The 23,975-nt window shown below is 45.6% G+C and overlaps 1 protein-coding gene across 1 annotated transcript in view; it reads left to right on the top strand.

Annotated features, from left to right (window-relative positions):
* Positions 1–23,975, top strand: part of PLEKHA8 (pleckstrin homology domain containing A8) — a 116,227-nt gene that overhangs the window by 43,117 nt on the left and 49,135 nt on the right. The window contains exon 7 of the mRNA XM_078664037.1: positions 15,234–15,394. Coding sequence (XP_078520163.1) covers positions 15,234–15,394 — 161 coding nt within the window. The remainder of the gene's footprint in view (positions 1–15,233; positions 15,395–23,975) is intronic.

Genomic DNA, 23,975 nt, shown 5'->3' with positions numbered 1-23,975 from the left:
AGTGACGCAATAATTCAGAATTTACTTGTAACTGTGGTGCCCAAAGTGACCCTGGAGGCGCTTGAAGCCTTAAGTAGTAGAAATTCCCAAATATGAGTCCAGGTCATCTGGGTAGTGTGAGGGGGGCTCTGAGCAGGTGGACAAGTCTCATAGGACCCAAAGTACCACCACTGCAGCTGCTTAAACACATAAAAATGAGACTAAGAGTTCTCGGAGGATTAGAGTGTGAAAAGAAGCTTGCCAAACAGGTTGGGCCAGAGCCATAAAAACCCTTACGCAAGATGCAGAGACATTTAAATTGAACTCTTTGTTGATGACTCTGCTCAGAGCAGGTTTTATGACACAGCAGAGCAAAGAACCCAGTCCCCTGAGTAAGGGTGCAGCAGGGGTTGGGTGAGGCGAAGTCGCGTGACAGCAGAGTGCAAATTTTTCCAAGTTCCTTGCGTGATCAGCTCATCGCCAGGGTGTCTTTTTGTTGCATGTTTGGATTTCTACTCTCTGCTTAACCAATTATAAAACCAGGGCTCCAAATCCCAGAATTGAAGGAAAATTCCTGGGCTGGATGATCCATTCACCCATGGACTATGAAACTTGAGCCCTCTGTGATTGCAAGCTGCTGCAGGTTGAAACTGTCCCAGGGCAGGAAGAATAGCTTAAAGCCATGAACACAGGGCAGAAGACCTCTAGACGGAACCCTTGGCAGTCACTGGAGACATTTAACCTTCCCAGTTCCAATTGGCGTGTCCAATGAGGATCATCAAAACACTTCATTTTATGATCGTAACAGTTCACACTGCATCCTGTAACCTTCTCTGGATCCCAAAGAGTGGTGTCCACTACCCCCAGCAAAGGCCCGCGCTCCCCAGATGACCCAGTTAGGGGTGGAAAAGGGAAAGGTATACTTCATGGCTAAGCAGCGACTGTCTCCAAGTCTGATGAGCCTGTTCGTGCAGTCTGAATATCGAGACGGAACGGTATGCTACATCCCATGTGGAGGGGTGCGCAGTGGCAGGTTTCATCCCTGCAGTTTAACAGAGGCCTGTCTCTTCCCAGATATTCCTCAGCCATGTGGCGGCATGCTCGGAGAAGCCCAGGCTTGAAGAGAAACGCCAGCAGTGAGGTTTTTCAACCTCTCACGTCCTCTCTAAGCTAGCCTAGCCATGTAGGTGAACTCCATAGGCCCTCCCCTCCTTCAAACCATAGCCGAAGAACCTTGTGGTTACCACAGTGCACTTATAAAAGTGTGATGGTTCCACACGACGTAACCTAGGGAACCAGCTGTAACTTGGCACCAGACCTCTCCATAAGATTACATTACCTGCTTTATAAAACATGCCCTGCCTAAAGCATGCTTCTGTCCCAACTAGTCCTGAGCCGGGGACTAGAGTACTTAAACAGTTTACTGAGGAGCATACTCTAGCCAGCTGCTGGCTTCCCTTCCCTTTGTAGCCACGTGGAGCTCTCTGCCATGGTCTCTAGTGAGGACTGTGCTGGGGCGCCACAGCCTAACTTACATGGGGTTCAGCCACTCCTTGTAATACCCCCTAACCCACTAATGGAGGCAATTACTGTGCCTCCTAGGGCTGCTCTGGGGTTTGTGCGCACAAAGCCTTGCAATCATGGCCCCTTCCTGATTTGAAGTGTGCACCCAGCAAGTGGTATTTGGATTATATTTAATGCAACGTTTCAAGGCCCAATACCAGTGACAGCCAATCTTATCAAGTGTCATCTCCTCGCTGTACATTCCGTGTAACATGGAATGTACCATGGCTTGCACAGAGCCTCAATGAAGCCAACACTAGACTGCTGACCCTGATGCAGAATAGTACAAATCATGGCATTTTCCTGAAAGTTGGAAATAGGAAGGATCAACACATTGGCATTTTCCGTACTCTTTGCGCTTCCTGTGTCACTTCCATCGACAATCCTCTCTTCAGCTACACCTCCACCATCTTTGTCGGGCAGGGCTCCCCGTAAACGGTCTAGAGCTCGCACAACCTTCTTCATGTCCCATGCATTCACACCAGCAAGCGTTTGTAGGATCTTTGGAAAATTGGAACTTTTGTTTTCTCACTCTGGTCAAGCCTCACTCTGAACCAGAGACCCATCTTAAATCCAAAATCGCTCCAATGAGTTCTATTACCATCTGTTATCATATGCTTCTTTCATGATAACACTCTTTCCAAATATCCAACTTCAAGCTCGGAACCTGAACCAGCAGTGCATCAACATGCAAGTGGCACGGCCATTGGCTCCATTGGGCATGGTGCAGTAAGCCCACACCAACTTCTTCATGGCATCAATATAACGCACTCGCCAAGAATATGCCCTAACCCTACCTTTACACACTGGTCTACCTTTCCACATGTCCATTGCCCTCTGGGGTGATATACCAATGTCAAGACATGGCAAACTCACAATATTTCCAAGAACATTTTCATGGATACCAATTGCATGCCATTTCTGTGAGTATCTCTGCTGGCAAACTCTCCTTTTAGAACAATTATTCTAAAGATGTGTTAATATTTCTCGCTTCTACCTGCCTGACAAAATGTACCTTTGGCCTATATGTATAGTGATGGACTACTAATGCAAACATGGAGTCTGAACCCAAGGCGAGAAACGGCCCAGTAATATTGAGTGCTTTTTTGCACCAAGACTTGTTGGCAGTGACTACATTTCAGGGAAGATGCACTCATCCCTACATGACCTTCACGGGCCATCTTTTCCTCGACTTATGTGGAACTATTGAAGTGCATTTTCTCCTCAAAACGTACTGACAGAACAATTCTAGCTCCACATTTTCTTAAGACTGCTCCTCCTCTTCCGTATCTCTTTTCTTCAGCTATCCTGACCAGAGGTATTTGCTTTCTCAGTATTTCAGCACCTTGCTTCTCTATTACCCATTCCATCTGGGGGACACAATTGGCTTTTGCCTTATTCAAAGTTTCCACCATATATGATTCATCCATATCATCCTGTCCTGCAGCAAAAGGTAGTCTGCCAGGACTCTACCTCCAATATAAATTATTGCAATCTCAAGAGCCATATGTGCATTCAAGGTGTTGCTGGATTCCTTTCTTTAAAATCAGATCAACCAGTAGTTTATGGTCAGTGTAGACAACAAGTTCACTTCCCACATGTGCTAAATCCCCACAACCCCTAGTAACAGACCACCATATAGTTGTCCTGTGCTTGTCTGAAAGTACTTGATGCATAAGCCACTTCCTTTCTGTCCCTTGCTTGCTTAAGCACCACACCAAGTCCTTAGTGGCTCAAATCAGTGGCTATGATCATTGGAAGTCTTGTGCCAGAAAGTTTGAGACGAGGAGCTTTGCATATATCAACTTTCAGTCTTTGGACATCCTCTTTGCAGTTCTGACACCAAACGTACCTAACATCCTTCTTCAGCAGCTTCCGCACTGTTTATCTTTTCCGTACAATTCACTTTGAACTTGAAATATTACTCCACTTATCTGATAAATGAGCAGAGTTGCACCAAATTGACTGGATCCCAAGCTGCCATTATTACTTTTACCAAGCTTCCTTTTGGTTTGATGCCCAGTATTGTGAGCTAAGTAATCCACCCCTTCGATGCCCAATTTGCAGTTATTACCCTTATCGATAGACCGCTCGCCCTCAAATTGTCTAGCACTTCTTTTAATGTGAATCTCCCAATCTTTTCCATACACCAGGGTGTCATCCTAAAAATAGGTGTCATTTGTGATCTGTTCAAAAGGTGTGTGCTTCCCATTTAAAATACCTCAATCCAGATGAATTCTGAAGGGCATGCTGCACAATGTATATTTGGAGTGACAAATAAAGTTAGTTGTGTAGAACTTTCCTCCAGTATGATCTAGTGGTACGCTGAGGAGAGATTCAGGGTAACAAAAGCGTTGCACCTCTGAGGTACCAACGCCACGTTAATATTCGGTCGTGGGTTGATGATAATCCCATTTTTTGGGGGTGAGGTCTCTTAAATTGATGAACATTCTTAAATTGCCTCCTGCTTTAATTGCCAGAGCGACTGTAGTTAACCACTGTGATGCCTGAATCTGTTCAGAGCTGAAAGGTTGATCATAGGCTCCAGGGAGACATGTTTTACTCCACATCATAGCGGTAAGGCCCATTATGGACAGGGCATCCCTTACACATTGCTAATTTACACATGCAAACATATCTGATTTAGGACAGCATTACGGATTTCTTGGAATTGTTGAACAGAACATTCTGGCATGATTGGTTTTCCAAAATGTGTGAGAAAACTGCAGGTTCGTCCATATTCCCCTCAGGACTCCGCTTGCCCATAGCCAAAATGTTTAGGCAAAAATGTGCGTGGAATGGGTGATCAGTGGGAAAGCAGTCCTGGAATTACAGATTTCCTTGGAAATTGCTCATTTCTCTGAGGATGCTAAAGGTTCACCCTGAATCCCTATTAACCCTGCACTCAAGTTAAGTGAATATCTGGTATCATTAACTCTGGGTGTGCAGAATTAAAACCATTGCATTACGTTCAATTATAAAGAGGCTGCTTGAGGGGAAACTCCATTTTGTTTTGTAAAACATACCACATTTTAGCTTTTGTATGCTGAATATTTTCTTACCACCTGTGTTAGTTACTTTTTCAAGTAACTTTTCCCTATTGATTTGTTCTAAATCTCTGTCTTTGGTGTTCCCAGATCATGCCATGTATGCTGATCTTTCAGTAGATGCATGCAGGCTTCCCTGTTTGTACAGAGAAACTGTTTCTGACAGGGACATCCCAAGGCAGAGATGTCCAGGGTTAGAAGGAAGCTCAGCAGTTAAAGCGAGTATGAAGAATGCTGCCATTATAAAATCTCACCCAAGCTATAGATAAATAGCAGGTGTTCCCCACAATGATAAAGAGCAGGTGTGCCCCACAATGATTCCACTGCAACAAAAGAGAATAATTACCCACAACAAAGCAGTGAAAAGAAGGCGTTGCACTGGCAGAAGAATTTTGCCTATGAAAGAAAATGTTCATGAAATTAGTCGGATGTAATAAATTGGGACACACATTTTCATAGTGGTTTGTTTTATTCTCTTAGGGCAAAATGTAGTCATTTTTCATGTCGCAAAATGATCAAGTTTTTTTGCGTGAAAGGGAGGATGCAGCGCAGAAGCAACCGAATAAGATATGGCTCTGTATCGCTCTCCCCATCCATTGTTGCACCTCAGGCTGCCCTGCTCTACGCACACACCCATGAACCATTGTGCAACGCTGTATACATGATGTCTGCAAAAAGAACAGTTGATGGACAGAATGCAGAACAATGTCATACATTCACCCCAGTACAGACATCCGGGCCTAAATCCATCGTGTTTTTGCTCACCATGCCATTCCAGTTTGGACCCAGCCATATGCAAATCAGCTTTGACCCTGTGCCCCATGGCAACAGTCCAGCCCGAACTGTCAAGCCAGTTCCTCCCTGGACTGGAAACAAGCATCCTGGGACCGGTTTCGGGCTTTCAGCCCTCATCAGCCAGGATAGTTTGACTCCAGTGGCATGGAGAGCACGGGACTCACGTCTGGGCATACCCGTCCCACTCGGGGTGACCAATGCAAAAACAACAGTTGATGGACAGAATGCAGAACAATGTCATACATTCACCCCAGTACAGAGATCTGGGCCTAAATCCATCATTGTTTTGTTCACCATGCCATTCCAGTTTGGACCCAGCCATATGCAAATCAGTCTTGACCCTGTATGACATTGTTCTGTATTCTGTCCATCAACTGTTCTTTTTGCAGTATACATGATGTCTAGCATATGTTTTGTACTGGGAGGGTATGCTTCCCGTACCAAAGACTGCACTTACACCTAGTTTTAAACTTTTTCAAGTTTGTATGTGGGCTGAACATGCAAAATTGAAAATGTTTGCAGAAATCTTTTCTCCAATGTTACGACTACCTCAAGGACGCATCCATTTTTGATTTAAAAACCTATGTGCAATTTTTAGTAGATGGAGCCTCGCATTTAAACCATGAGTGGATCTATAGGGACACACTCGCACCACCCTTGGTATGCCCTCATGTCTCAAAGTAGCACCAATATATCGCTACTTTGCACCATTTTTGGGCTACATTCCAGCACTAAAGGAGTTTGGCCCTGGAAAATAAATCCTGCTTCAATACTTCTTGCCAGGTTTACATTACAGAGGGGATGCTAACCAACTAAAAGTATTACTAAATCTGCCCCATAGTGCTGTAAGTAAATGTAAACTGAATACATTCATTTATTGCATTCTGGAATTGGGTAAAAGATCCCTGAATTTACTACCTTTCATGCAAAAGTGCACTATGTGAAAAATGACTGCCCTTCGTTTACATGAAGAATAAAGACTTGACCAAGATGTCATTATGGGCAAGTACATGAGGGCCAGGAGGGGTCCTATCCATCTGGCCTTCATGGACTTGTCCATTGCTTTTGACACGGGTAACCGGGACAAGTTGTGGGCACAAATGGATCAAATGGGCTTTGAAGAAGCTTTGGTATCCCTCCTGCGTAGACTACACGCTTCCACATCGGTCGCCATTTGTTATTGACCTAGGGGGGAGAAGACTGGGCCCATTGTCTCCGCGGAAGGTGTTCAACAGGGCTGTATTTTAGCTCCATTCTTGTTTTTATTGTACACAAGGAACTTGATTTCCCAAAAATAGGAGGCAAGGCAATCAAAATGTTATCCTACAACCTACACTGATGATACTGTTTTAATGGCTTTGACAGCCAATAGCCTCCAAAAGTCTTCGAACGTTTTCACCGATTTTATGTCCGTGTTGGACTTGAAAGTAAATTTTCTTGTAGCCTTATAGCCTGCCGTAGCGAGCTATACCGGCTATTAAAGGACCGCTGCAGCGTTAAAGGCCCGGGCCGAAGGCGAAGGACTTTAACAAAGCAGCGGGACTTTAATTGCCGGTATAGCCTTGCTACAAAGGGCTATAAGGCTATTAGAACATTCTCCCACTAGAGGGCAGAATGTTCTAACAAATAAAACAAAGCATTCAGTGAGGGGATTAAAATCCCCTCCAGCTCCCTGAAGCCTTTGTTCACAGCCAAACCTGTGAACAAAGAAGCATTGGAATGTTGGAGCTCCGGGCTTATACCAGCCATTATAAGCCCGGAGCACTCCATTGTTTTCAATGGAGCTACCAATGTTCTAATAAATCTTATGTTTTTGTGTGTGGCCCTGAAGCTACGAAAACAAGGAAATTTGAGGTTGGGGGCAAAACCACTGATAAGGTAAATAATTGTATGTACTTGGGGAACATTTTTAATAATACTTTAAATTGGGACCACCTCCTCACAGCTAGGGTACAACATACGAGTTGAAAAGTGGAGGGGCTGTTTCGCTTTACTTGTAAGTTAGGCCACAAACAAGTGACAGAACTTGTTAGCCTTATCTATCCCCTGGCTTCGTTTTGTGAAGGATAAATTACATGCGTTATGGGTGGGGCACTTCTATGACAATCCTACAAGTATTGATATCAATGCAAAGAATATTATAAAAGAGGCATTTTATGCTAGGGCACATTGGTATTGTGTACAAATGGCAACATTAGGCACCTCAAGTTCACTACCTGGTGAACAGAAATGTTTACCTAACTTTTACCATCAATGTTCAAATACTCTTTTATCTGACCAGGCTTCCGGTTAAGCACATTGCGCTTTCTGATGGCCTTACCAAAACAATTGGGCTGGGTTGACAGTTTACCACCTTGTCGGTGTGACAATATGACCGCTCAGAGCACGTTGCACTTTATTTTGTTCTGTCCTTTTTAGGTCTCGCGCCTGCGATTGAAGGGGCGAAGCCCCTGCTGTTGCAAAGCGAGTCTATTGCGATCGTTTCAGTCCTTTCAGCTTCCAAGGACTATCCAGAGGAGACAAGAGACTGGCACGCGCACGCAGCCTGCCGGAATGGGATCAGGTCGCGTGCGTGAACACGTGCTCCGATTCCGGCAGGCTGTTCACAACACATGCACACGCAGGCAGGCACACACGCAGGCACACACACAGACAGACGCACGTACACACACACAACACACAGACACACAGACAGACAGACGCATGCACACGCACACGCACACATACAGAGACCCCGCCCCCCGCCGCCGCCCACATACACACACACAACACACGCACAAACACAAGCGCACCCCCCCCCTCCCAGTAAGCCCCACTTACCGCTATTCTGGACTTCTGCAGCCTCCGCGGGGCTCTCCCTCGGGCATGGGAGCCCTGCGTCACCAGCACTGCTTCTCTCCGTGGCACTCCATGGGCGCGTGCGCGTGCTTCTGAAGACGAAAGTCCCGCCCCACGGAAGGTTGAGCGAGGTCAGAGAAGCAGAATCCAAGGATGCGCCTATTTTCAATCCCCACAAATTCCTGAACACCGATCGCCCACACAGCAGACACTACTTGATATGAGTGCTGCTCATACTGTTTACAGACTCAGCACCCAGTGCGTACAACACATTCCTAGACATCATGCAGCTGATGGTGTTGCGTATTTCTTCCGGTTTGAACAAGACACGAGGAACACAAACATCCAGTGGATGTCAATTTTGAAAGGCAGCCATTAAAAAGTTGATTTCAGAAAAATGCCCACCCTGGAGGAAGCAGCGGGCGGCTAACCCTTTGGCACATCAACGCACCGCGGAGTCACTGAAGCTGCTCTGAGGGGTTCACGTGGGCACGGCGACGCTAGGGCAGCGCGGAGCATCATGGGTAGGGTACAAGAGCGGTGCCGCCGGGCAGCCTTTCGTAGCCTGGGGAGAAACAAGAAATCATTGTCGACTTCTTGTGATGACGTGTTTCAGGCAGGCTTGCGGGCCATGAACAGGAGACCTGAGCGGCCATGACAGAAGTAGGAAAGGAAGCTGTAAGGGGGTTGGCGTGCTGCAGCTGCAATGGAACTGCCCATAGTCGGTAGAGCTGGTCTTGGGCAGTTCTGAAGCCTTTTTTAAGGTATTGATTTCTCTGAAATTACCATAAACATTGCCAGAACCAGGCACAAGTGCATACCTTGCAAAACACATATACAGCGTGTCTTCACAAGTTCAAAACGGTCCCGATTTGCAAAATTGAGTCACTGTTTTAGCTATCTGATTTGCAAACGGAGGCCACTTTTATTGTGGTGCCTATTCCTATTTTGTGTCTCTCTCCGATACTGGAACCATCAGGAAACTGCCAAGGGAGCAGCAGGGACAGGCCTAGGTATGAAGCCCTGGTCCCTCTTTGGGGTAGTCATACGCCTGGTTGATATTGGCCCGATTGGCTGGGCTTAAATGTAGTGGCAACAGGTGCATTAGTCACCATATTACGCCTGTCCTATTAGTAAAACCTGAGGGGCATATAAGCCATTTGCTGTTGCTCTCGAACTTTGTAAAGTCCTCCCACAGGTGCCTCCTGTATGCATGTCTAAGGTCCCTGGACCAGGGATACCGGAGACGGTAATACGAACATTTTGCAGCTTGCACAAGCAGTATGCAAAGCAGCCACTGAATGCAAAATGTGTGTGCTTGTAATGTGTGTGTGTTGCGTTTGTGTGTTTAAGAGTACAGTTTAATATTATTATTATTTTATTTGGAATGTATATTTAGTGCATACCTGGCACCGATTGACTTCATAGCACTTAGGTTGCACACAAATTGCTTGCCATCACCTACACAGGTAAACAGTTACAAAAGGTTGAAGAATAAGACAAGAATGCAGGTAAAAGAGGCATGCAAATGTCACTTACATCACACATCGAGAGGAAAGAAGAGCAAGCCTCAGGTCAATGGTCATTATATTCCCTGTGATGGAGAACAGCAGTTTCTTGCCTTCACATTGTTTTAGGTATGGTGCTAGCCAAGATTTTATGATTTTACTAAAATTATTTGGGTAATATACTTTTAGGGGCCCTGTTCACCCACTGGTCTGTTCTTGAGGCATTCGCATTTTTCTTCTGCTCACCACAGTACACAGCAGGTATGGGTCAGCCCACATCAGCCATTGGCTACCTTCACTGTGAGTGACCGCTGTCTGCCCAGTCATAAGGAGCACATCCGCACACAAACAAGTTGAATTGGCCTTTAAAGCTATCTGACAATTCCACAAGGGCTTGTCTGACAGGTCAGTGTGTGGGCCGTCTTTTTGGCTGTTTGTGAGCTTGTTTTGTAGTATGGAGGGCTGTTTTAAACTGTTAATTTCCCTGATGTTACCACAGACATTGTCTGCAGCAATCACAAATGCATTCCCGCTCCCATGCCTTGCAAAACACCTATACAGCTTGTCTTTATTGTCCTGATGTGCAAATGCGAGACGCTTTTTTTTTTTTTTTAGCAAATTTGCTAATGGGGGCACTTTTATTTCAATGCCCAATCCTATTTTCTGCCACAGTACAACCCTGACCAGTTCTCTTAAGAGCCAGGGACTTCTAAGACACTGTGTGCATTTTGACACCCCAAAAATATTTTCACTATTAGCCAATATTAGTTGAAGATCGTGGTGGGCACAGCACCTTCTCCAACAATAAAGTTTTGCAAAGGCCATGACAAAAAAAAGCATTGAGAAAGCCAAAATGCTGGTGGCCAACCTCCGATATATTGACTTTTGCCAGGGCTTCTTCTGTCTTTGTCTTGGGGATGTCGGTTCCAGTACCTTTTGCAGCAATGGGCATGCATGTCGCATTGGCAGGCAGGACAGAATCCTGGTATCTTTCTAGCCCAGGCACTTCACCAATGACAGACTTTGTGAACACCGAACTACCATCTTTGCATTCCCAAACTACAGGTTACATCTCTAATCGCTTACAGCGCACGCCTTGGGCTTCTGGGCACCATAAAATGACTATTCTCTGAAGAGATACCACTGGATGATAACTAGCACATCGTGATGTCTGGGATGGCACTACCCTGTAGCCACTGCATAAAGGAAAGCTCAGACTAGGGGGGAGAGTCTCATTCATCAGACCCAATACACTTTAGTAATATGTAGCAATCAGAATTTTTGATGAACTCTTATAACTTGTTTGAAGAGCTCTCACCTCACAGGAGAAGGAATTTCTTACACGTGTCTTTTTTGCGAGGTTTCAAGACTATGCGCTCAAAAAACCACAATTTTTACTTCATATGATGCTCATGTGCTCTGTGATGCTCCCTGAACGGAAAAGTTGACAGCAAAATCAATTTGCTGCCACCAATGCCCGCTCATGCAAGGGGCAGTAATTTGATGCTTGTGCTGCAGTTCCCTGACCGTAGTTGTGAAGATGGTCATTTTTTTATGACACTGCAGAATATTTGAATGTGTCTAATAAAATCTATTTAATGCTTGCTGCACCTTTGTGGACGGATGATGAACTAGTTTGTACATTTTTTAATACCTGCCAAGTAACGTATTGACGTTAAGCCTAAAGGAACGCAGGAGATTACAATTCTATTAATATCACCTCCTTCCCATTACTGTCACCCATAGTCCCCACCCCGGAAACTAAGTTCCTGCTTCTTCAATTTCCCTTTTCTCAATACCTCTCCTCTCCTCTTCTCTTCCCTCCCTCCCTACCTACCTATCCGTCCATCAGACGCCCAAGACCAACCAATCAAACAAACTTAGAGTGATATTACCATCTTGTCAAAGACCATTCACCCGTCCTTCTAGTCGCACTATCATATCTCATGCTTTCTTCTATCCTGCTACCTTATTCAATCTCTCCTCCCCCTTTAAAGACTTTAGTGATCCAATATAAGTATAACGTTTTATACGATCACAAACTCAGAGGTCCGTGTGGAGCCACGTTGGTTGCTCCTATGTGTAACTGGTTAAGATAAATGGACTAAAGACACATTAAAATGGCTCAACATAGCAGCAGTGGTGGCCAAAATAAATATTGGCAGATTGTGGGGATCCAATTGCATGCCAAAATTAAGGGACTGGGAAGCAGACATGGACTGGTACGCAAGTGCGGAGAGGGCAATATGACTAACAAGAGGATGCCCTAAGAAATGGGACACAATTTGGGGTCCGTGGCAGAAATATGGAGGATTGTGAGCAAACTAGGGACAGGGGGTGGGGCAGCGAGACTATAGAATGATATGAAAATGGGAGAAAGAGCGTAATGCACATTTCACTGTCAAATGTAATTGCGGGTGTGGCAATCTATACATGTGTGATATTCTTGAAGTCATGTTATGATGTACTAAGCTTTGTTTAATAAAGAGATATTTAAAAAAAAAAAGTTCTATACGAATAAGCAACTTACCATAACAATGTGTGCTCACACTGTGTGTGATACAAATCATACGGATCTTCTGAGTCTTATCACGCGCATACATTGCACGTTGTACGTGACGCAAATCATTCATTGGCTCCAGGATGTCCATACATGTCTACACAAAGACTGTGGTAACAAATAACACAGTGGTCACAGCCTTGCTGTGTGTCAGTGTAAATAAACATGTGATACAAAGTGTTATCAGTCTCTGTCTAAGGTAAGCATGTAATAAATGGCATAATGCGGACAGTCTGCCGTTTTGTTTCCATACTAAGACCAAGGTTGCAATATTGCAATGTTTAGTGTGCGTCTGTGTCCATTTCCCCTGGGTAAACGAGCAAACAGTCCAATGTTTGCCTTCCTCCTGTGAGACTGCCTACAACAGGCACGTGATACACATAATATTGGGAGTGAGTGTGAGTTGGCACAACTGTTTGTGTGTTATGCTGAGCAAGGCATGGCTTGTCTTTTTCACTAAGATTTAAAATGTTGCTCCTCTGCGTGAAAGCACACCGAATAATCATTGGTGCGACAAGAATCCCACAACACCAATATATAGGCTTCCGTGCTCAAAGGAAACCCTTTCAACAAAAGAATGTTGCCAAAAGAAATTGCACACATTTTACAACGTAAATTAATTCACTTCCCCTAGAGCGAGCACAAGTGCAAGGAAGTTAGTAGTTACTCTCTCATCCAGAGGTTAATCTGTGGTAAGGGAGGAATTCATTGATGGCTTCTTATTGGCATTAATTGACGTCACTGAAATACACGACAACAACTGGAATGTACTGACACGCTTAATTGTCACTCGTTCTCTCACTTAAATTTCCACCACATGACACAATGGTAGTGCGTTAGATTGTCACAAAGAACAGCTCCTGCATTATAACTAATTAACTAGTTCATAAACGTATACCGTCACAAATGAAATGGAGTCCTACTAATTCACATGCCATGAATTCCCACTAAAAGATAGAATTGATTGATACTAATTGACCCACTCGGGTGCCTTACATGACTTACTAGATTGCCACTAATTGAGATACTGTGGAAGTGCCACCAATTTAGAAGTTTGATTGGCATTAATCGACACACCATGATTACCACATTAATGGGATTATTTGAAACGGGACTAAATGACACAGCTGGATTGCAAAAATGTTCTCATTAGGAAGATTTTGGCGACTTCAATTGTATAAACCCCTAAGACGAGGAAGGAAAACGCAAACCTTCCGCCGTCAGTATATAGTAGGCAGGGCTTGTTCTCTTTGTACATTGTTCCTTTCCCCCACTAAGTCGCCACACCACTTCCCTTCTTTCCTACAACTGTCTTACATATGATTTCACTCCCTTCATGCCTCCTGCTTATACACATGCTTCCATACTTTGTAGCGTGCGCTTACTTTCTTTCCAAAAACACTACACTGCAAATAAAACAACATAAATAAAATAGCTCTAACTTTACAAATGCGAGACCTATTGCATTGCAAATGCTTGTTATAAAGAGTCATGGGGGAAATGTTAACCCCAATTTTAAGGGAGATACGGCCATGTAGCTGTATTGTTGGCTTTAATTTCTTACAATCCTTGACAACTACATCAATTTGTATAGCTGCCTCGAATTTTATTAGAGCTGCGATGTCTGTAAGAAAACGCTATGAGCTATTGTGACTCAACTGAAAACCTTTGTCACCCTTTTACACAAACCAATCAAAGGGATGAAATAGTATGGATGACAATATAATTGCACATCCATTCTGCAGCCCTCCAAGAGGCAGATCGGTATTACCTGCATGCACCTGAGCAGTGATACCTGGCTAACCTGTCTGGGGAGCTGAGGTATTATGGCCGTCTCCATGCCAACTTGGGAATGACTCAGCAACCTGCATTTAAACGCTAACGGTTAAAGAATCCACCCCATCACCTCCTGGAAAGAGGGCGACGGGCAGTCTGCCCCCAGGGGCAGGATGTGTGAGGTTAATCCTTTCCCAGGTATGGAGGGCCCACGTGACACTGCAAACCTGCCCAGTGGCCTGTCCGCACCAGACCTTCCGCCTGGTGTTTAGTTCTGTCTTTTCTCTTGCACTATGGTTGCTCCTGTATGCAGTTAACCCTTTCATATCAGACATGGGTATGGAGGACACACCTGCCCTTTTCTGTGTCTGCACCACAGAGTGTGCCTGGTAACCAGCTCTGTCTTTGCTCTTGCCCTGTGGTTATCCTGTCTGAAGTTAACCCTTTATTATAATTCAAAGAGTACTGCACAGGTTTGTATGACCACATGTGATTTCCATATCTATCTGCAGCTGCACCACAGAATATACCTGATCTTCAGTTCTGTCTTTGCTCTTGCTGTATAGTCGCTCCTGTGCGAAGCTTCTCGCTCCATCTTCCGTAGGAGCATGAAAACCTGGCGTTTCTCACATCCTTCAGTATGAGCGTGTTGTCTAGTCCGCTGCCTCCTTTTAGTTGCATTAGCGCCTTGACGCCCTTGGGCGTAGTTCGCGCTGTACAAGTCCAATACTTGCTTAAGTTAATACTTTCATATCAGACATGTGGTGCTCCATACCTGCCCCTTTCTGTGTCTGCACTGCAGATTCTGCCTGGTCTCCAGCTTGGTCTTTGCTCTTATACTGTGGTTACTCATGTGTGAAGGTAGCTCTTTAATATCACACATGGATATGGAGGGCACGTGTGATGCTACACACTTGACCCTTTCCTTGTCTGCATGCACCGCAGATTCTGTCTGGCTCCAGCTCTGTCTTTGCTTGTGCACTATGGTTACTCCCCTGTGCCTGTATCATTATCATTGTGGTTTAATGTGTGCTTCTTCAGGCACTCGCTCGAGGCAGGGCGGGAGGTTTGTTGGGTGCACATGCTGGGGAAGGAGTTTGGGGTCCTTACGCCAGGTCTAGCTTGGTGGGCAGCAGGTGTGTCACTCCAACTTCTGCTCTTTCACAGGCTCGCCGAGTTGAACAATAATTGTGAGAACGGGCCTGGGATCCCGAACAGGATCTTCAGAGAGGTCACAGTGATCCCCAACGACGTGCAAGCCCATCCCCTGAGCCCAGAGAGAAGCCACGAGGCCCCGGCACCCCGAAACCTGCAAGAGAAGGCGACAGGTAAGGGAACTTCACTGCATGGTGAACTGCATGAGGAGGGCTGTTCTAGCACAGAGGGAAACGATCACACAAAGATCAGAGTATGATGAAGGCAGGAAGGGCCGGGTCAGAGTCAGTCAGTCAGCCTCACACGTCAGACTGTCCCTGCCATCCCGACCTTCCAGAAGGGAGAGTTACAGGTGACTGCCTCTTCCCCAGCCCCCGCAACGCTTTAGAGGTTCGACCTTTCCTTATAAACGAATATTCTGCCCACAGCTGTTTAGGATAACACTTTAATTTACCAGGCGTCGAAGCTGCAACCCTTTATTAGTATGATTACTACCATTATTACTATCACCAGCAGTTGGGTCTAGTCTGTTTCAAAACCCGACAGATGTAAAGGACTAATGCCCCGCTCCACTTCCTGTTTTTCTAAGTGAAAACAAGCATTAGCAAAACCAGTGGCTCTCGCCTATACGAGTGTTCTTGCCTTAGTCAATGTGTTTCAGCCATTTTGGACAGCTGCGTGGCTGCTGTGAATCATGGTTAAAAGTTAGGGAAAAAAGCGCTATGATTCTCGTCAGCAGGGAGGACAAGGCGCTGCTGCTATTGGGGCTTGGAGGCATCCAGCATGGGGGAGAGGTAGGGGCAAAAGGAGAGCAGCTACACACTGGAGATGAGCCACTTAACCTCACGGACGCAAGGGGGGGCACTAATAACTGGAGTGACACCACTAACAGCTGCACGCAGGGGGCTGGACAAGTTTTACACCTGAACACATGACTCTGTGGGATGTATTTACAACTACAGAAGTGGAAGAAGCTCACCGTTAGCAGTTGCATGTGGGAAAGGACACTAAAATTACCCCGTCAAGGGTCAAAGTGGATTAAAATGAGCAACACCGGGACATTAGTCACTTTGAAGCCAGAAAAAGAGAAGTAAACAGGCGCCCTCGGAAAACAGCATCTGACACTTGACCGTCGTTTTTGAATGCACAGAAAAGGTGACGAGAGGAGAAGTTTTACAAGCCTGTTTACAGAAGCGGAGCGAGTGAAAACACGAGCACTCGTGTGAAGTGCCCTTAATCAAAGAAAAAAGCAGTTCCTAAAACAGTTCCTAAAATGGGAGCAATGGATGGATAGTAGTAATTGGTCCATGCTTTCAGGGAGGGCTAAACACAGAAAGAGGGCTGACCCATGCATGCCATGGATAAATGGGGAGAACAAATATGAGAGCGACGATAGAGGCAGCAAATGGGAAGCATACGGGCGGGTTGAAGCACACATATCGAACACAACAGTCTCTTCGAGACTGCACAGACGCTTTCTAACGGAGACCTAAACAATGGAGTTTGAACCCCCTGTTTCTGTTTTAAACCTTTTTGGTTTACCCTCCCTTTCTTTTCACCTCTCTCCTGCTTGCTTCCTTCCTATTTACTACTACCCCTTCTTCTTTCATCTCCCCTCTGTGTCTTGCCTGATTTCTCACTTCAATCTCAGATGTCTCCCTGCTTATCTCTCATCCACCTTTCTATTAAATGTGTTCTCTTTCCCTTTCTTGCCTGTAACGCCTCTTCCCATTTGTCTAATTCGCTCTCACACCCCTCCATTTTGCCCTCTCTACCTTTTCATCCTTCTGCTTTCCTTTTTCTCTCCCCTCCCTTCTGGACAGTTGAAATAACAATAAACATGTTTTGTCCAGTGTGGTACCCTATGATTTTTTCCACATGTTTAAAAATTTGGACTAAAAAGTAATGCAGTTGATTAAATAAAAGCAAGTGAGACGAAATGATGACGATTGGTATTTTTCCTCCTTAAGGGGGAAGAGTAATCTAAATATTAAATATGAAAAATTAGTCCTGACGTCTACAAATGATGTTCCTACACTCTCTATAGTGAGCTATATGCATTTCTGGTGTTATAATGAACTGAGTGACAGTTTCTGCAGTCCTAAAAGACTTTTTCAGTCTTATTCCCCTTTCTCATTTTCAACTTATTAATAACATAAGTATACTTTTAGTGATTAGAAAGTGCAGAAATATACTTTGAGCTTAAAGAAAACAGGTTTGAAGTATGTGGTTCAGTCTTCCCACATGGAGAAAACACTCCACAGATGCACTTCGAGGGAGAAAAAGGCATCTATGGCCTCTCGCTCTCCTGTTAAACACAACTGCTTGTGGTGCTTGAACAATTTTCACAGTGTGAGTGCTGCCATCAATGTTACATCACCAAACTTATGTTGATTGTGAACAATTCAAGTGTAACACAAATGCCAAGTGTAGAAAATGAGCCACTTCTATTCAGCTAGAGAGTGGTATGGTTCTGGTATGTATGTGGCGGTGAGTTTAGGATCACACATTCTCACAAATATAATATTAAAGCATGGAATGGTAGCCCACTGTCATTTCTAGGCAGCACTTTCTCCATTGAAATGGCCACTTATTCATGCAGACATTTCACTGACACAACTATACAGCGCACAAATGATGATGTGTGGAATTAGGTTTCAGCAAATATGTGTCATTTGCGCAATACCAAGTAATTGATTTGTTCTGATCCTATCAAAATCATTGTTTCAATCAAACTTGTAATTAAATAAAACTAGTTTGTGCAATCATGACTGCTAATACATTTTAAACATTTGTGCAGTTCATTGATAGGTATATACATTTTGTTCTGTGCTTGGAAACAAATGACACCCTAGTCTTTCCTTTCACACCAGCAAGATTGCCAAATACTTCACTTTTCTAAATCCTCTCGCTTTGCACTCAAAGAAAAGTAAACTCCAAGCTTCATGTTCAAAGAATAAACATCAATTTGTCAGAAATAGCCTGGCATTTGACCTCTGTCTTTAAATGTACAGCAAACATGACAGGATAAAAATAACTTTTAAAGGCTTGTTCATTGCTCTTTCACCTTTGGAACTCCTGCTTGGTGGTTTTGGGAACTCCTGCTTGGTGGTTTTGGGTGTGTTAGAGAACTGCCCACGCTCCTACTTCCAGCGACTATGCTATTCAAACAAAGCAAGCCTTTGGTAATTCAAGCCAAGACTGTGTTGGCTGACCTGGAAGTTGTGTTGCTGTTTCTCTTGGGAGAAGAGCCGGCACTTAGATGCCTTCTAGGGGTTGTAGATTTTTACACAGGCAAGCCTCCAAGAAGAGGAACAGGCCCGTGGACTATGACCCCCATAAACCTCACTCATCGCCACGAGCGAACCGAGCAGGAGGTTTCTGCCAGGGACCAGCTCCGCTCGGTTTGGTGCAAAGTGGTCTGTGGTGGGTCTAGTAGCATACTCCCCTTCCCCCGCTTTAGCATCTGGAGCAGGGGGTTCAAACTCCATTGTTCATGAGTATCAGAGCATGGAATGGGAGTACATTCTCAACCTCTCAGCTCTCACGTGCATTGATCCATGGGTATAACAGCATGGAAAGGAGCACAGTCTCTTGGCATGAGAGGCTGAGAGATTGTGCTCCATTCCATGCTCTTCACAGCAGGCAGGAAAACAGATGAATCATCCGCTCCCAGTGGGAGGGAACATTTTTCTTCCTCCCGCATGCTGGGAGCTGAGTTACTGTTTGCTCTAGCTTGGTGGGAGCTTTAAGCTGCTCCCGCCAAACGAAGGCACACCAAGGTTTGCGTGCCCGCACTAATGCATGCAGGGAAGCCACTGTGTCTCAGGAGTGGGCACCCCAGGCCATAACTAGAGCCGTGTTCTAGATGATGAGATCCTCAGGATCATTAATGGCTCCGGGAGGTGGGCTGCGCAGCACCTCCTGTCTCCCTCTCCATTTTTTTTATGCCCGTATCAAGAGGGTTGGGGTCCCCTGGGTCGAAATCAGTCCAGGAAGCGGGAGCCATCTGCCCTCCCGCCCACCCCCTTTTTTTAATCGCAGTGACCCAGGAGTGGCGGTCCCCAGGGCGGCAGACCCCCTTCCTCTTCATTTTGGATGACCAGGCCCCAGGGAGGTTGCTGTCTCCAGGGCTGAAATCCGTCTGGGAGGGGGCTGTGTGCACCCTCTTAACATAAAAGGTATTTTCCCCAGGGCCCTGGCATATCTGGTGGGCTTTAGGAAAAAACAAGCGCAGAAGCCTGCACTTGGTGTTTTTTGTTTAAATTTGTAGCAGATTGTGCAATTATGTGAAAAATATGGGAGAAATATTTTTGGTCCCTGTGCAATCCCACCTCCAGGCCTAGAGGGTCCGGGAATTCCTACCCTGCCGCTTATTGTTTTTGTTATAATTTTTTCTTGGGAGATGGCTGCCAATTCTTCCTGGTCGGAGTGTTGGCAGCCAATCGGATTTCACCTTGAGATCTGTTGGTTCCATGGAGGGTTACTGTCCCTAGATATCTATATTTCTTTTTCCTTTAATAGCTACTGAACTGATTTACACCAAATTACAACAAGCATTTACAATGCAACGGTCTCGGCATTGCAAAAGTTAGAGCTATTAGCATTGTAAATGAACGCGAGTTTAAGGTCTTGACATTGTAAATGACAAGGTCTTTTATTTATGTTTTAAAAACCTAAACATAAATAAAAGTCATTGTCATTTACAATGCCAATAGCTCAAAGTCGCGTAATGTGTATGGCAAACTACAGTAGCCTCCTGACGAGTGCCCTTTCACTTAATTTTTTACAACTGAAAGCCCTGGCATTTTTTTTTTTTACAAATTAAAAACGGGTGGTGTCCGTGTCTGCATGGCAGTGGTGGTGTCCGTGTGTGCATGGCAGTGGTGGTGTCCGTGTGTGCATGGGAGTGGTGGTGTCCGTGTGTGCATGGCAGTGGTGGTGTCCGTGTGTGCATGGGAGTGGTGGTGTCCGTGTGTGCACGGGAGTGGTGGTGTCCGTGTGTGCACGGGAGTGGTGGTGTCCGTGTGTGCACGGGAGTGGTGGTGTCCGTGTGTGCACGGGAGTGGTGGTGTCCGTGTGTGCACGGCAGTGGTGGTGTCCGTGTGTGCACGGCAGTGGTGGTGTCCGTGTGTGCACGGCAGTGGTGGTGTCCGTGTGTGCACGGCAGTGGTGGTGTCCGTGTGTGCACGGGAGTGGTGGTGTCCGTGTGTGCATGGGAGTGGTGGTGTCTGTGTGCGCATGGGAGTGGTGGTGTCTGTGTGCGTGCCAATGGTGGTGTCCGTGTGTGCATGGCAGTGGTGGTGTCCGTGTGTGCACGGCAGTGGTGGTGTCCGTGTGTGCACGGCAGTGGTGGTGTCTGTGTGTGCATGGGAGTGGTGGTGTCTGTGTGTGCATGGCAGTGGTGGTGTCTGTGTGTGCATGGCAGTGGTGGTGTCTGTGTGTGCATGGGAGTGGTGGTGTCTGTGTGTGCATGGCAGTGGTGGTGTCTGTGTGTGCATGGCAGTGGTGGTGTCTGTGTGTGCATGGCAGTGGTGGTGTCTGTGTGTGCATGGCAGTGGTGGTGTCTGTGTGTGCATGGCAGTGGTGGTGTCTGTGTGTGCATGGCAGTGGTGGTGTCTGTGTGTGCATGGCAGTGGTGGTGTCTGTGTGTGCATGGCAGTGGTGGTGTCTGTGTGTGCATGGCAGTGGTGGTGTCTGTGTGTGCATGGCAGTGGTGGTGTCTGTGTGTGCATGGCAGTGGTGGTGTCTGTGTGTGCATGGCAGTGGTGGTGTCTGTGTGTGCATGGCAGTGGTTTGACCGTCGTGTCTTCGTTGCGCAGCTGTTTGTTATTGTGCCACTGCTAAATCCGGCGGTTTCCGAGGCCTGTGATTAGTAATGGCAGATCCTGCCAGCACAGGGGGCCCCGGTGGGATTCCACGGGGTCTGTGCATTAAGTATATTTAACTTTGTGGTGTGCTGAAAGGCAGCGCGCTGTAGACAGAGGGCTGCAGCTCTGTGAAGAATGTGGTGTACTGTACATGCCTCGTGCCCTTCTGTGGTTCACAAGAAGCTGCTGTTCTCTGTCAGTTTTCACATCATTAAAAGTACTGCTCTTTCCATAACGTTGTGTTACTTAAGACAACAATAGCGTGCGTCTATGGGTTGCACAATTCACCGTGTGTCTAGTGCCGACATTACTAACATGCAGACAGACGACCTAAAAAAAACAAAACTAGTGCGCAAAGATGAAGTAACCTATCCATGCTGCAAGGTGCTGCCCTTCTAAACATAAAAATGTCTGGGAGATAGAGGGTCCACATCGGGCTACAAACCTTGCTCTGCTGACTATAGCTATGTATATGTTTGTTAACTCACAACTGACACGATTCTATTGTATTACTTGACTCAGAGTTCTCTTTGTGATAAAAATCAATAAAAATCAGTTTATCACAAAAAAGTAAGGCAAGGGCATTCACGATACAGTGGAATTGGCAATAGGAATAAAGAAATTGTTTTACGATATGCTACCGCTTTCAGGGTGTGATATCTGCAGCCATCAAATACTGTTGCAACAAGGAGGAGTTAACAGCTGAAGAGGGAGAGGCTGAAGGTGGGAGGGCGGGTGAGAGAAGAGGCAGCCAGCTTGTTCGTGAACAGCGCCGCGCGCCCCTCTGCAGACTCCCCCTGCATTCCAGAGAGGCGCGTGACGCGATCCTGTCTGCCCTGCGATGCTGTGGAGACAAGACCTGGCCGCGCGCACAACGTTATCCTATGGAAAAACGCTGCGCGCGGCCAGGTCTTGTCTCACTTCGGCGTCTCAGACTGCTGAGACGCCGACAATAGTTCTCGGCGAGAAACGCGCTTTCAGCGCGTTACTAACCGAGCCCTAAAAAGCACTGCTTCCTGACCAAGATCAAGCGTTCTTCCAAATTTGTTGTAATTCCGTTCAGTGGATTGGGCTGTAGTGGTGTTCAAAATCCCTTTGGGAAATTGCATGGTAAAACACGTTTTGGGTCCCTCCCTTTTTCTTGGCCCCGCTTGACAAATCACCCCAAAACTTTCCAGACGGCAGCTGAAGCGAACTGTACACTCATTTTGGAAATTTTATGAAGGTTTGTCAAACGACACCAATGTTATGGAAACTAGGTCCTAACGATAACTACCTGGTGGCGACTGCCATTAGGAAATATAGATTTATATTACCTAAAAACACAGTTGTGATATATTTTATAGGGTGGCCACTGTATAGTTCTAGTTAGAACCTAGTTACCAAAGGAAACAGTTTTTTTTATTTTGCTAATAACTTTAGCACTATTTGATGAATCATCACAAAACATTCCCAAAAAAAGTTCATCGACCCAGGCTCTCTCCTCAATATTTTGGGAGTGATCCTTCAAGTGGGGGTAGGAAAAAAAAGGTGGGGGCAGCGTCCAAAAACACAGTATCCCCATGCAATTTCCACAGAGATTTTTGAACATCGCTACAGCAAAAACGGCTGAAAGGAGTTACACCAAATGTTGCAGAAAGCTGGATCTTCAGTCCAAAAACATGCTTTTTGTAATTTGGTGTAAATCAGTAGTGTTTGGGAAATTTAAATTTCAAAATGTATAGATATCTGGACGGTTCGGTTGGAAATCAAGCATTCTGACAAGCTCTAGGTGCTTTTTTAGGTCTCGCCTCTCAATGCGCATGCGCATTGAGCGGAGCGAGACTATAGGGGCTTAAACAGAGGTTTAACTAGCTGGCGATTTGATGCTGTGCCCGTGCGCTTTTAGGTCAATGCGCAAGCGCATTGACCTAAAATGCGCGTGCACAGCATCAAATCGCCAGCCATCTGTTCCCCATCAGCTCTTCCCGCTCCGCCCCACAAGCTTCCCCCAGCGTGCGCTCTGCCTCAGCCGCACTCCTCCCACACCTTTGAAGTGAAGCTTAGCTTCACTTCAAAGGCCCCTGCTGCTTCACACTATTCACGGCCGCTCGCATTTCTCCTCCCCCCTCCCCACAGCAATGCCCTCCGTCTTGTTCTCTCCTCTTATTATTTACCCTCTTTTAATTTTCCTGTCTTCTCATTTCTCCTCTTCTACTTTCCTATTTTCATTCTTCTGTCTGTTCTCTTTTCCCTTCTTTCCATGTTTCTTCTGTTTCAGCTTCTCCTTCTCTCCTTCCTAGATGTTCTGCCTCTTAATTGTTTTTCCATTTGCTGTCTGTTCTGCTCTTCTTTCCTCCCCCCACTGCTTCTCTTCTCATGCCTTCACTCCATATTGCGCCACTCATTTGTTTTTTCTAACTCGTCTTCTTCTTTTCCCTCTCTCTATTTCACTCTTCCAGTATCTCACTTTCTTCTAATCCACTCCATCGCTACGTGTCCCTCTCCCTCCAGTATTCATTTCCCCCTCTTCCCTCTCTCTGTTTCCATCTTCTCTAACCCCTTATCTCTGGCATCAACCTAATTTCCCCCCTACTTCTATTCACTTTCTCTCTTGCCAGCTTGTTTATTTTGTTACCCCCTTAAAGGCAGACTATATGAATCAAGATTAAAATGTGCTAGCTAGTGTTACACTTTTACTTTCAAAGGCCGTTTTTATCGTTATTTTTTATATTAGACAGAGCTTTAGTATCTGGCCATTACCTTTACAGAGGGATTTGCCCTTGACTATTAAATAAGGGTTTATCTTAAAAGTGTCCAATTGTGCATATAGCGCTCCTTACTATTCATGGCTTGCGCCGGCCGTAATTTCACTTTTTTTATTCATGGCTTGCAGCATAGGTTT

The sequence above is a fragment of the Lissotriton helveticus genome, chromosome 10 (assembly GCF_964261635.1).
Source record: "Lissotriton helveticus chromosome 10, aLisHel1.1, whole genome shotgun sequence".
NCBI classification, from domain to species: domain Eukaryota; kingdom Metazoa; phylum Chordata; class Amphibia; order Caudata; family Salamandridae; genus Lissotriton; species Lissotriton helveticus.
This window is presented reverse-complemented; position numbering and strand designations above follow the sequence as displayed.